The 15579-nt window shown below is 34.9% G+C and overlaps 1 protein-coding gene across 1 annotated transcript in view; it reads right to left on the bottom strand.

Moving 5' to 3' along the window:
* Positions 1-1098: 1098 nt before the first annotated feature.
* Positions 1099-15579, bottom strand: part of AHR (aryl hydrocarbon receptor) — a 51419-nt gene continuing 36938 nt past the window's right edge. Inside the window, exons 9-11 of the mRNA XM_077757664.1 lie at positions 14781-14922; positions 6383-7604; positions 1099-3530 (exon numbers count right to left, since the gene is read on the bottom strand). Coding sequence (XP_077613790.1) covers positions 3384-3530; positions 6383-7604; positions 14781-14922 — 1511 coding nt within the window. The 3' untranslated portion in view covers positions 1099-3383. The remainder of the gene's footprint in view (positions 3531-6382; positions 7605-14780; positions 14923-15579) is intronic.

A 15579-nucleotide genomic window follows, 5' to 3' on the forward strand; every position in this document is an offset into this window, starting at 1 on the left:
ACTGGATTCACCTGGGAGTTAGGGGAAGCTCTCCTCCCATATTGGAGGTGAGCCTAAAAGATCAAGGACAGTGGTCCTGTTGAGGTCTGGGTACAGACACACTAAGGATGTGTTACAAGTTTCTGATGATTTCAGTTTTATTAGTAAAACTGGAAGTGAGGCCATCTTCAGAACAGGGGAGACAAATGAGAGAGATATTACCTAGTCCTGTGAGTTAGCTAACACCGCTAGGTCAGCGTTTGGTAGGCTTGGGGAGAGGGTGCAACTTGAAGTCATTCCTGCTGATAGAAGCCATTGGAGCCAAAGCAAAGAGAATAATTATCATTATCTGGATTTTTTTACTTGATGTTTTCAGATCAAATGGTTAAAACTGAAACTCTTAGACAAAAGACTCAGTATTTCTAAAATGTTCAAAGTATGGTGTTAACTTGCCATGCTTATATATCCTGTGTTGAGAAAAGTATCTAATGATTGTAATGATTGTAAAGGCTAAACAAAAGATGAATGTAGAAAAAGTTAATAGAAGGAAAACTTTTTTCAGTATTTTTTTCTTCAAATGGTTCTAACTGCAACATTCTTGGTGAGTGTTTTAAGTCTTGAGTTGAGTTTAATGCCAAAGGCATAACATATCATTTACATTTGTTAGAGGATAGACTTAGGCAATAATTTTTCTAATCCGAGAACAAAATACAACGAATTGTTTTAAAAACTCATCAAATATTAAATCAGTAAGGTGGAATTTTAAAATTTGAGACACTAACACCACTGCATACCTAACACTAATACAAAGTTTAAAAGAGTACTCCATTTCAAAAGCATTTTAATCTGTGAAGTTACTTGAAGAGTCTTTTTTATATCCAGGTAAAGGCTAAAATATCCAAGGACAGCATTTTATAAATTATTGCTTCATGCAAGTATTGTAGATTGCCTTCATCTAATACAGCTATAATACTGTACTAAACAAACATGCTCACTCCCCCTCTGTGAACCAGAAAGAATTCACATTAAAAAAAATTTATATTCGATTATTTTATTACCATATATTATTATATACAATTTTGTTTGATAAGGAGATTATAAATCATACTTTAAACAAAACTGTATGTATGGCATAGGTAAGCAGTAACATTTTGAAGAAAAGAGAAAAGCCATGAAAACATCTACCAAAAGTTTAGTAATACTGAAAAACACTAGTCTGTGCAGAGTAATGAATGAAACTTCTTCCTAATACAATGGAACACTGGAAAATCTCCGAGTACTGGAAGAACAATTTGGCTTAGCAAAAGTCAAGTTAGACATATCCACACAATCAGAAGTGCATATTACCTAAAAAATGAGTCTCTCATTAGACCAGCAAACAGAGCATTCTTTCTTTGTTTGGCACTTAGCAATACAGACAAATATGGTTTAATGTGATTTTATTATTCTTAGATACAGTTTATTTTATATAGATAAAAATATACAATATTGCTTTAAAATTTTTTAATTTTGTTAAGTGTATACCTGTCATCCTATTCATAATTTAAAAAGCCTATTTTTCCACTAAATAATTCACCCAATAGCATGTGGAAGAGACTACCAAAAAAATGGTTCCGTGAGGACTTACTTAATGAAAGGTTTAAATGTAAAAATGGAATAGTAAGCCAGACCACTGGTCTAAATCTTTAGTGATCCCTCATGCTGGAAAAACATTATGAAATGTTTTAGACAAATTGTTTTTTTACCTTAAATTGATTCTATGGATTCAGGGTTTTAACTGAAAATGCATAGAACTGACAGATATTTTGTCTGAAGTCACTTTGATATACATCAATTTACTAAAAGAAGAAGTGAAAAATAGTGTATTTTACTGCACCTCGGTTCAAGATTCCAAAAGGTTTTTATATAATACATGAAAAATGTGTGTGCCCTTCACATGTCACATTTAAATAAAGGAGTCTTTTTAAAAAGTCACCTGAGGACAGTAAAGTTAGCAAGGTGATCATTTGCATTACCAATAATAAAGGTCACGGTATCCTGAAACAACGTAATGTTTGTTTGAAGTTGTTAAGAGAATGGCATGGTTGTCTTAATACAAAAGTAAAAGCAATTGGATTCATTATTTGATTTTTTTGAAAAGACACAAGAATATATGTAAGACTCAAATTACGTGCATATATAAGATATAGACTATTGGCAAATGACAGCTTGAAAATGTTTTAAATTTAATTTTGTTCATTACAAACTATATATGCACCATTCATGTCATTCAGAACTTTGCATCAAACATTGCTACGTTCAATCTTTACGCTCCTCAAATACGAGAAAAACAAATAGTTTCACTGTACTCATAAGTGAAATTTATAAAGTCAACATATTATACCTTAAAGTTCATTCTAGGTCTAAAGTAGTTTTTAAAGAATTTATACACATTGAAATGATGAGTAAAGAGCTAGAAATAAAACTACTTCCTCCTCATTTCAAGTTAATAAATATGGTTGCATTCAAGCAGATCTTTCTGCATCTGCAATACTGACCCACCATGATGGAAACTTAAGTAAATTGCAATATATCTCTTTCTTCTGAAAACACTGTTGGAATTTTAATGCTGCAGTCTTAATATTTATATCATGATCAAAAAATAATTTGGAAAGACATTTTACTTTCAAAATTTTTCAACATAAGGCACATAGCAACATTTAAGATCTAGAAGCAACTAGGTTATATAATAAATACTTTTTCAATCATAACTTGCCCTTTTTCTGAAGAAAGTGGGTGAGTAGTGCAGTTAACACATGCCTGGATTGATAAAAATGACTGAATTTAGGAAATACAAATAATATTTGTGCAGAATGTTATTAATTAAAAAGTATACCTGCTATCAAATATACATCCTACAGTGTTATAGGTATAAAAAATTGTGAGGCACTTACATAACAAAGGAGGAGGAAAGCACTGAGATTATTGTTTTATAAAAGCACCAAACCACTTACTTTAACATCTGAGATAAAAGCAGAAGCTAAAAATAAAATAGTTTAATTCGATATTTGGTGTGCTAATAAGAATATAGAAGTTGAGAACTCAAAAGTATTTCATTTTTTTCTGACACAAATTTTTATTCAAAAGTGTCATAAAGTTCTTCCGAATAAGTTTTGTATATTCGCTAGCATTCAGAACATTTGTCTATAGTACAAAGTCATAATTATCTTTTAATGACTATAGTATATGTAGTTTTGGTAACTTTTTTAGCTCTTAAAAAGACTACCATTTGGTTTGGAATACTAGTGCCAACAGCATACATCAATGCCTCCATGTATAGGTGCTGATGTCCAACACTGACAGTTCCATTATTCTGTAACCTTCCATAAATTAAGCCAAAACCTAAGGTAAAAATGGGCTTGGCCTTACAGGAATCCACCGGACGTCAAGTCAGGGAAAGGTCTGGCTTCTGATGTGTGATGAAGGGGCTGAAGGTGTGTGGGAGTCTGAGTGTTGTTTATATTACTTAATTCAGCTGGATAGGTTTCGTTTAAAACTCCTCCATTCTGAAACTGGAAACAAAAATAGCAATGCAACTTATTAGGATAGATTTTTCAAGTATCTTAAGCCACTACATGATAAGTATTTTTAAAATCTTTGCCTTGCATGTTGTTAACTTCAAATTCCTTACATAATTCAATGAAGACCAACTGAGCAAATACTATGCGTTAGTTCCGTTTATAACCTTTTTGGTTTCTCCATTAGATGGTATAGATATGTGACACACATTGGTCTCAGCTCAGAATTGGCATCAAGAGTATTTGATTAACAAATTGCCTTTGGTATCAGATAGGAATTGACGGATCAGAGAGTACCAGTTATGAGTCACAGTTATATATATCTGTCACGCATAGGTTTGCTGTGACCAGATTTCATCCCAGTCAAGTTCTGGGTACCAAAATATTGACTGCATTTAAAATTATTAGACTGGGCTGCAGGCTTAGGACTTTTCTGTAAAAGGTCATTTCTGACAGAAGCATCTTAATATTCCTAAAACATTACAGCATGGGTCTGATTTCCTAAAGCATTTTTTTTTTTTGTTATATGCTTTTAATAAGTGCTACTAAAAAGTATAATTACAGATTAAGTTACCAAATAAAATGCTTGCTCTTGTCTTCTTATAATAAAATTAGTCTAATTAGTCTACAACTGCTACTAAAAAAAGGCAGATACATAGTTCTGTAGGCTTTTATAGATTACAGGGCCTTTGTATTTTATATAGTTACTGAAAGTTACAGGAACGTTCAAATAGTTCGAAATCATACCCTTAATTCCTTGAAATAAACTCTACCTTTCTAAAGCCTATGGAACATCAATTAATGTTAACATCAGACTTAAAAGATTCTCTAATACATTAATACATAGTGAATGTCCTATAATCTAGGTCTTCAGAGAATGGTAGGCTTCGAATAAGTTACTGTTACAATTCATAACAAAATGCATGCCAGCAATTCTCTTTAAGTATATTATCAAAAGCAGTGCTAGTCAATTAAAATATACTGTGAGTCACATAGGTAATGTTTAAAAATAATTCCCTGGGGAAATATGCAGGTCTACAGACTTCGTATTCCCTCACTGTTCATAAAGAAGTAGGGGCGCCTGGGTGGCTCAGTCGGCTAAGTGTCCAACTTCGGCTCAGGTCATGATCTCACAGTTTGTGGGTTCGAGCCCCGCGTCGGGCTCTGTGCTGACAGCTCAGAGCCTGGAGACTGTTTCAGATTCTGTGTCTCCCTCTCTCTCTGACTCTCCCCTGCTCACACTGTCTCTATCTCTCTCTCAAAAATAAATAAAACATTATTTAAAAAAAAAAAGAAGTAATACAAAGTGGCAGGAAGAGGAAGGAAAAAACTCTCAAGAGCCTAGTAATGAAATTTTAGTTTATATAAATTGTCAACAATTTACCCAAGTTACCTACCCATGCTACTTCATAGCAACATTGTGAGTGTACTGAATAATGAATTTTGATGTAACTCAAGGATGAAATAATGGTAAGAGAAACTTTCACTGCCTTATCTACCAAAAAACTCCTATACAAACAAACCTATACTCTGATACACAGAAAACAGAAACTAATGAACTTAATTTTAATTAAGATTTTCTTCAAAAGCCTACTTAAGTATATAAAATGAAGTAAATATTTTCTAACAGAAAAGCATGAAGGTAAACATGATGCATTCCCCAGTGGCCATAGAGAGCAGCTCTCATCACTATTAACTTTAAAAAGGATTTAAACTGTGCTTGCTGCTACAAGTGTTCAGATGGTGTATTTAAAAAATACAGGGGCTCCTGGCTGGCTCAGTTGGTAGAGCATGTGACTTTTGATCTCCGAGTCATGAGTTCAAGCCCCTTAAAGAAATAAGTAAAAATAAAGGGGCTCTTGAGTGACACAGTTGGTTAAATGTCAGACTTGACTTCAGCTCTGGTTCATGAGATCAAGCCACGCCACAGGGCTCTGTGCTGACAACACAGAGCCTGCTTTGGATTCTCTGTCTGTCTCCCTCTTCTCTGCCCCTCTCTGCTTTCTCTCATACATACATACATAATTTTAAAAAATAAGTAAAAATTTAAGTACAGTACTCAGCTTGACCACAAGAGAAAAAGCCAATGAGTTAAGCTTTCTTTACAAAATGCTAGAAAAACCACTCCATTGTGAAAGAGAAAATGAGGATCTAGCAGATAACATGGAGGTATTGCCAGAGAACACTGAGGAGTGTGGGACTGAATTCAGGAATCACCAAGGACAAAGGCATCTGAAGAAAGCACGGGTGTATTGACTTTAATCCAATTTTAACACATACAAAAAAGATTGAGCTTCAAAGGAATTACTTTTAAAAATGCAAATATATATTTGAAGTCTGATTAAAAAATTTTTTAATGTTTATTTTTGAGAAAGAGACAGAGCATGAGTGAGGGAGGGGAAGAAAAGGAGACAGAAATGGAAGCAGGTTCCAGGCTCTGAGCTGTCAGAAACAGAGCCCAAAGCAGAGCTTGAACTCAGAGATAATGAGATCATGACCTGAGCCGAAGTCCGATGCTTAACCGACTGAGCAACCCAGGCGACCTTGAAGTCTGAAGTTTTAAAGGGACATATAATTATAAAGAAGAGAGAGAAACCAAAGGATCTATTCTAAACAATATACTTTTTCCTAATTTCACTAACATACAACATATTCACGTTGCTGTAGCCCTTGATTTCTTTCTCCTTGACTGTTTAGTTAAAAAAAAAAAAAGATCTATTAGTAACATACTACTACTGGAAAAGTATTGTCTTATAAAATAGTAGTCACATAAAATGTTTATAATTCAGGTCTATAATTTAAGAAGAATCACTGAAAGGGTTTATTCAGCCCAATAAAACTCTTACCTGGTTTAAAAATGCCTGCGGCTCCGGCACTGTCGGGCTGTACTGCATCTGTGGCATGTGGCCGTGCGGAACCTCTGGCTGGCACTGGTACAGGGACACAGCCCCGGCATAACAAGTCTGAGGAGTTACCATGGTTGACTCTGGAGTAAGTCCATGTGTTTGGTTTTCAGGAGCTTGTAAACACGTGAAAAAATCTTCTAAATTTGAAGTAGTAGGGTATGAGGATGGTTCTAAATTCCCGATGGGAAAGTCTAACTGTGCCCCCTGGGAATGTTGGGGTAGTGCGGGCTGATTACAGGGGACAAAGCTGTGTGTGTAAGGCATAGCATCCATCTCCGATTTGTAGGGACACTCTTGACTGGTCCCAGGTAAGTCCGAAAGGACATTATAGTGCTGTAGCTCTTGCTGCGGACAACTAAAAGGCACAGACTGGTTAGAGCTCCAGTTTGCAAACAGGCCATTAACTTGCATATGCTGCATCTTCTGACACAGTTGCTGCTGCTGCTCCGAGGCTACCAGGTTTTGATGGTGCTGCAGCTGCTCCTGTACCATACAACTGGAGTGCCCAGCCAGGGGCTGTTGCTGCTGGTACCCGGAACATGGGAAGGCAGGCTTCCTTAAAGAATCTTGGACGTAGGTCAGGATTTCATCTGTGAGGTCAGTATCTCTGAAGTCGTCCTCACCAGAAAAGTCAGTTCTGAAAAATTCTTCATTCTGTTGCATGTCTTTGATATCTTCAAAGTCAATGCCCAGGTGTTTCATAATGCTGTACAAGTCACTATTTCTGTTGTCTGCAAAGAGCCCTGATTGACCTCCAGAGATTGCTGGGTTCATTTCCTGAGACTGACCTATTTGCTCATGTTTCAGGATACTATTCCTTCCCATTGGTGCAATACTGTCTTGCCAATTACTGCATTCAATCATAGATTCATTAAAAAGATTTCTTTCAAAAGTTGTATTATTGGAAGCAGGATAGAGATAGATAGATTCATCTTGTTGCATCATAGCACCCAGGAGGGAACTGGGATGGACAGAATCCTTACTTAGAGTTGATTTGGTAGCAGACTCTCTACCACTAGCACCATTTTTAGTCCTTATTGGTAAGGGATCCATCATGGGAGGAAAAGGGTTGTTTATCTGGTATAACACAGCTTCTCCAGAAGTAAACATAAAAGGCAACTTTGTATTTCGTTTTCGTAAATGCTCTGTTCCTTCTTCATCTCTAAAATTGGGTACAAAAAATAAGAGTTGTATCAAACATTTTAAAAATAAAAAATGTTAAAAACAGCAAGCAAAATACACTGCAATTGAGTTTGATTTGGAACATGAACTTGATTTTGACACAAGTTTTCCAGATGACAAGTGCTGGAAAACTTTGTACACAAACTTAAGTGATTTAGAATTTGTCCCAGATGGGGCGCCTGGGTGGCTTAGTCAGTTAAGCGTCTGACTTTCGCTTAGGTCATGATCTCGTGGTTCGTGGGTTCTAGCCCCGCGTCGGGCTCTGTGCTGACTGCCAGCTCAGAGCCTGGAGCCTGTTTCAGAGTCTGTGACTCCCTCTCTCTCTGACCCTCCTCTGCTCACACTCTCTCTCTCTCCTAGAAATAAATAATTAAAAAAAAAAAAAAAAAATTTGTCCCAGAATCTTAAGTTATTATTTTCACCCTCAGTGTCCACCCCTGACATCCTCTGGCAAAACATAAATTCTAAGTGGAATAAAGATCCAATTATAAAAACAAACTCTAACAATTTAGGAATTAACTCTCCTGGTCAAGGCACCCCCTGTGCAGAGCAACTCAGGACTCCTTGCCTGTGCCCACTACAGCACTGGTCATTCAGCCAGAGACATGCAGTCTACAGAAGAGATCTTCCTACAACAGTCCACTCCTTCAAGACTGGGAGACGTACCTGTTACACCTAATTAATTAGAAAGTCAAAAAGAGAGAGAGGACAGAGGAAAATTCTCCCAACAAAAAAGACAAAACTTCAGGAAAAAAAATTGAGATAAACAATCTAGCTAATTGAGCTAGCAAAGAGCTCAAAGGAATGCTCAAGGGACTTCGGAGAAGGGTAGACAAACACAGTGACAACTTCAGCAAAGAGACAGAAAATATAAAAAAGAATCAGAGTTGAATACAATAAAGACAAAAGGAATCAACAAGAGATCAGAAGATGCAGAAGAATGGATCAGTGATCTGGAAAACAGGTCATGGAAAGCAGGCAAGGAGAATAGTAAAAAGAAAAAGAACAAGTTCAGGGGTCTCTGAGACAACATCAAACACATAAACATTCACATTATAGGAATCCCAGAAGAAGAGAGAGGGAAAGGGGCAGAAGCCCTATTTGAAGAAATAATAGCTAAAAAATTCCCTAAATTGGAGAAGAAAACAGGTTTTCAGATGCAGGAAGCAAAGAAAGCCCCAAACATGATGAACACCAAGACATATCAAAGTTAAAAGCAGGAAGAGAAAAGTAACTACTGATGTACAAGGGAAACCCCTTAACGGCAGATTGCTGTTTTTTCAGCAGAAACTCTGAAGGCCAGAGTACAGGCCTAGAGTACAGGCAGTAGATCAATCATTTATAAATGAGTGATTTAACCTTATGATGGTGAAAAGACAAAAGGAGTAAAAATCAATTAGATCTAAAAATTAGGGAATCATAAAAGATAAAAAAATAACATCAAATATCTAAAAAATGGAGAGGTAGTAAAAACATAGTGCTTTTAGAACATCTTCAAACTTAATCATCACTATAAACTGCTATATACTTAGGATGTTATATAAGAACCTCAAGGTTAATGCAGACCAAAAATGTGTGAATGACAGACAGAAAGGAATCCAAGTATGAGACTAAAGAAAGATATCCATCAGAAGGGAAGAAAGCAAGAAAATAAGGAAAAGAGAAGAACTACGAAAAAAAATCAGAGGAATAAACAAAATGGCAATAAATACGTATGTATTAAGTATAAATGGTCTAAATGCTTCAATCAAAGGATACAAGGTGACTGGATAAAAAACAAGACCCATCTATATACTGCCTATTAGAGATTAACGACAAATTCAGAGTAAAAGTGAAGGTATAAAAAATTTTCCATGCAAATGAAAGCAAAAAAAACCTTAAAAGACAAAATATATTTTAAAACAAAGACTATAACAAGAGACAAGAAAGGGCATTACATAACAATAAAGGGCTCAATCCAATAAAAGGATATAACAAGTGTAAATATCTATGCACCTAGCATAGGATCATGAACATATATGAATCCTATACAAATAGACATAAAGGGGCATAAACTGACCATACTACAACAGTAGTAGGGGACTTTAGCACCTCACTTACATCAGTGGATAGATCACCTGGGCAGAAAATCAATGAGCAAACAAGTGGCTTTGAATGATACTTAGACCAGATGGAGTTACTAGATACACAGGGCATTCCATCCAAAAGAAGTAGAATACACATTCAAATGCATACAGAACATTTTCTAAGTCAGATCATGTTGAGTCACAAAACTAATTTTAGTACATTAGAGACTGAAATTCTATCAAGCATTTTTTCTGACTATAGTGGAATGAAACTAGAAATCAATTTTGCAAGAAAAAAAACTAGAAAAAACATGAACACATGGAGGCTGAACAACATGCTATTACACAAGCAAAGGATCAACAAAGAAATCAAAAAGGAAATCAGAAAGTACCTGGAGAAAAAATGAAAATGGAAACACAATGGTCCAAATCTTTAGGATACAGCAAAGCAGTTCTAAGTAGTTTACCCTAATAAAGGCCTATCTCAAGAAACCAGGAAAATCTCAAACAAATCTAACCTCTGACCTAAAGCAACCAGAAAAAGAATAAACAAAACACAAAGCTAGTAGGAAGGAAATAATAAAAAGCAGAGCAGACATAAATGAAAAAGAGACTATAAAGAAAAGATCAATGAAACCACGAGTTGGTTCTTTGAAAAGATAATCAATAAACCTTTAGCCACAATCAAGAAAAAGAAAATACGCAAATAGATAAAATCAGAAATAAAAGAGAAGTAAAAACCAACACTACAGAAATACAAAGGATTATAAGAGACTATCTAAAAACTTGTATGCCAACAATTTGGAAAACAAAGGCAAAACCAAATGATCAGGACTACACCAAAATAAAAGGCTTCTGCACAGTGAAGAAAACCATCGACAAAATGAAAAGACTACTGAATAGGAGAAGATATTTGCAAATAATGTATCCAATATGGGATTAATATGCAAAACACAAAAAGAATTCATACAACTTACCAAAAAGAATCTGATTAAAACAAGTACCTGAATAGACATTTTTCCAGAGAAGATATACAGATGGCTGACAGACAGATAAAAAGATGTTCAATATCACTACCCAGAGAGAATCAAAAACAAGAAATCACAAGTGGTGGCGACGGTGTGGAGAAAAGGGAGCCCTCATTCACTGTTGGGAATGTAAATTGGCACAGCCAGTGTGGAAAACAGTCTAGAGGCTCCTCAAAAAATTAAAAAAAGACTAACATGCAATTCAGTAATTCCACTGCTGCATATTTACCCAAAGAAAATGAAAACACTAACTCAAAACAGATAGAGGAACCCCTAGGTTTATTACAACATTATTACAGTAGCCAAAATATGGAAGTAACCTAAGCATCCATTAACTACAGGATAAAGACAATGTGGTATAGGGGCACCTGGGTGGCTTAGGCAGTTAAGCGTCCAACTTGGGCTCTGTGCTGACAGCTAGCTCAGAGCCTGGAGCCTGCTTCAGATTCTGTGTCGTCTTCTCTCTCTGACCCTGCCCTGCTCATGCTGTCTCTCTTCGTCTCAGAAAAAAATAAAACATTAAAAAATTTTTTTTCAAGACGATGTGGTATATTGCTCAGCCATAAAAAGGAATGAAATCTTCCTATCAGTAAAACATAGATGAACCTAGAAGGTGTTACATTAAGTGAAAGAAGTTAGAGAAAGATGAATACTGCATAATTTCACTTACATGGAATCTAGAAAACTAACAACACACACACACAAACAGATATAGTGTCATACATATAGAAAAAATAGGTGGTTGTCAGACTGAAGGCGCTAGAAGGATGGGTTACATAGTTGAGTGGGAATAAGAAGTATAAACTCCCAGTTATATCATGGGGATGAAAAGTATAACACAGGGAATATGGTCAACAGTACTATAATAACTTATATGCTGACAAATGGTAGCTACACTTACAGTAAGCACTACACAATGTATATCACTGTTGAATCACTATGTTGTACATTTGATACAAATAAAACATTGTATGTTAATTATATCTAAAAAATTTTAGGAATCTGATTGGGAAGAGCCATGTCTAAATAAAAACCTAGAATCTCTATAGGAAAATAGTAGCATAATTGACATAAAAATGAAAAATGTTACATGGCAAAGGAATTCATAAATCAAGTTAAGGCATGGATAACACATGTCATGTTTGTAATTTCACATGTATTCTACATATAGTATGTGTGTGTATAAATATATCCAACTTAATACCCATAGGAAGTAAAGAGCTGGTCCAATGAGGACCATGAGAGGTAAACACCACAGTAGAAAATAGGGAAACAATATGAACTGACAAGTCACAGAAGGAATACGCCCTACTAAGATACAAAAGATGTCCTGCCTTATTGGTAATGAGGAAATGCAACAAATAACCTTTTAATAACTAATAGAATAAGAAAACACAAAACTCAAATAATAAAAACATGAACAGCAAAAACGAAATCACTGATAAATGAAGAGTACCATACCTGCAACAGAACATAGATTCTTGACCAAAGCACACGGGATCTGTTACTATCTATTTGATCATAAATAAGCTACCACAAATTTCAAAGAAATGAAATCACTCCTAGAATGTTTTCTAACATGGAAGTGATGTAAAATCCAGTAACAAGAAAACCAGGGGTGTCTGGGTGGCTCAGACGGTTGAATATCCAACTTCGGCTCAGGTCATGATCTCGTGGTTCGTGGTTTCAAGCCTCACATCAGGCTCTGTGCTGACAGCTCAGAGCCTGGAGTTTGCTTCAGATTCTGTGTCTCCTTCTCCTTCTGGCCCTGCCCCACTGGCGTTCTGTCTCAGCCTCTCTCTCAAAATTAAAGGCAATGAAAATTTAAACAAACCCAGAAAATCCCCAGTGTAAACAGTATATCCTACTATATTTTTAAATAAATCATAAGTGGAAAAAACAAGATATATCAAAACATGAGGACTGTACTTAAAGTTGTGCTTAAGGGGAAATTGATTGCTTAAAGAAAATGTTGGAAAAATATCAAATACACCCAAAGAAGGTAGAAAGAATAGGCAGACATAAACAGAGTAGAAAACAAGCATACAGTAGGAAAGCTCAACAAACCAAAAGTTGGATCCTTGAGAAGATTAGAAACTAATGGCCTTCTAGCAATATTATTTGAGAAGGCACAAATTTCTAATAACAAGAAACGTTTCTTTAAAAATCACTACAGGTATTACAAACTGAAAAGGAAACTGCATAAAAGAGAAAAATCATCATCATGTCAATGAAGTTGACACAGCTTACTAAACATTTAGTAAACTAAAGAGAAGGGAAACTTTTAAATTAAAAACCTGTACATACACACACAAATATGAACATATAAATACACATGTAGATATAAATCTATATATTTAATAGCAAAATATATATATAATATATATGAATATATGAAAATAATATCGACTGATGTATAGAAGTATATGTGTATATATGTTTGTATGCATGTAGTATCTAGATATTTTATATGTATATATATGTGTCTGTGTGTGTATATATACATATATATAATTTAACATCGAAGGCACTACCACAAATATCATACTTGAAATATTAAATGATTTCCCCCTGAGACGGGTAATAACACAAAATCAAAACCTGATATCATTATTTCTTTTACATTTTACTGAGGGTCTAACCAGTGCAATAAAGGAATTTTAAGAAAACAACAAATGTTGAAAGATTTAAACAAATATTGCAAATGACACGGTATATAGTAAAAATTTTGAAGGATCCAGACACTTATGAGAATAAGTAGATTTTAGTAAGGTCACTGAATACAAGCCAATATTTAAAAAATGATTAGAAAATGCTATACACATGCACACTATTCTTTTTAACGTTTTCTTTATTTATTCTGAGCAAGCGAACAAGTTAGTGGGGGGCAGGGGGGACAGAGAATCCTAAGCAGGCTCCATGATGTCAGTTTAAGAGCCTGACTTGGGACCTGATTGCACAAACCATGGGAGATCATGACCTGAGCTGAAATCAGGAGTTGGATGCTTAACCGACTGAGCCACCCAGGCACCCCACCATGCACACCATGTAAAAAAAGCATCACAAGATACCAAACATTTAGAAATAAAATTAAGTAAAAGATACCTAAGAGTCAGGTAAGAAAAATAAAACCCATTATTAGGATAAAGACATAGGTACATACTCATATACCCATATGCATATACATATATTCACCATGTTCAAGGGTTGGAAGAGTTAATATTGTAAAGATGTTGATTATCCCCAAATAAGCTATAGTTTCAATGTAATTCCATTCAAAATCACAATAGATAATCTGGTGGAACTTGACAACTTATTTCTAAAATACAAAGGATAAAGAAGAGACAATCTTGAAAGAGAACAATAAAAATTCCTCAACTAACATGGAGAGTTTACAGACAGACACCAAGATGTATTATAAAGATGGAGTAATTAAGATAATGTGTTATTAGAGTGAAAACAACTAGACTAATGGAACTCAGAAAGAGAACCACAGATATAATCCGCTGATTAAAATGCAGTGCAGCGGGGGGGAAAAAAAAACAGCCTTTTCAATAAATGTTACTGGTCAACCATATATACATATAAAGGAAAATATTAACGTTGATCTTACCTCAAGTCACATACGAACATCAGCTCTCTAGAGTGGAGAAAACATTTCTAATACAAATATTTGACAAAATTCTCATTTACAGAATCTATAAGAAACTTAAAAACCACTGGTTGCTTAGAAAACATGTACAAAACCCAGCACTAGTATGCATTTATTTTATTTTTACATATGGCACTAACTTTTCATCTTTCCTTCATACATCACAGTAAAACCCTGGAATTTTCTTTGGTTATTCTCTTTCTGTAACTCCATATATTTAGTTCAATAAGGTTTGTCAATTCTGTTTTCTCAATGTCCTTCTATACATATTTTCAGTTTTTACTGGAAATTTCTCTGAATTTCCAGAGAAAATTCTCATAGAATTTTTTAAAATTTTCATGTAAGAGAATTTATAAACCAAACTATTATTAAAAAATTAAAGACATGAAACATTTTGTCTTTGTACTTACGTCAGAGGCCTCTGAGTTGCAATGATATAATCTGGTCTTCCATTTTTATACACTAAGCGCGCATTAGACTGAACCCAAGTCCATCGATTGTCTTTGGTCAGAAGTCTGAATACTATCATGCCACTTTCTCCAGTCTTAATCACTGAAACAAAATCCAAAACTTAAATTATCAAACCTGAAATCAATGTTTTAAAGAACACATCTGAAACAAAGCCACTCTGATATATTTTTAGATATATTTCATTTATCACAAAAAATGATAAATGTCTTGACAACTTTTAAACACAATATATTAAAATGTAAGGAAACAGTTCTTCAGAGTTGTTTTTTTCTACTTCAGACTAAATTTATTATTTAAAAAACACTTTTTTAATGTTTATTTTTGAGAGAGAGACAGAGCGTGAGATTGAGGGGAGTAAGGAGAGAGAGAGAGAGGGAGACACAGAATCTGAAGCAGGCTCTAGGCTCTGAGCTGTCAGCACAGACCCAGCTGTGGGGCTGGAACCCATGAACTGCGAGATCGTGAGCTGAGCCAAAGTCACATGCTTAACTGACTGAGCCACTCACAAGCTCCTAGACTAAATTTATTATTATTTAGTAGGTTAAAGGGAAGATTAAGTCAAAATTATGGTAATACATCCAACTACAGAGAGAGTATACAATCTGAGAGAACAAAAAGATTAAAATTTCATTTTAAAAAGGGAATGTTTCTACCGCTTAGTATTTTATTTAACCATTTTAAACCATAATCTATATTAACACAGACTTATAAATAAATGATGCCATTTAAAATGCTATT

This window comes from Crocuta crocuta, unplaced genomic scaffold, assembly GCF_008692635.1.
Source record: "Crocuta crocuta isolate KB4526 unplaced genomic scaffold, BGI_CrCroc_1.0 scaffold62, whole genome shotgun sequence".
NCBI classification, from domain to species: Eukaryota; Metazoa; Chordata; class Mammalia; order Carnivora; family Hyaenidae; genus Crocuta; species Crocuta crocuta.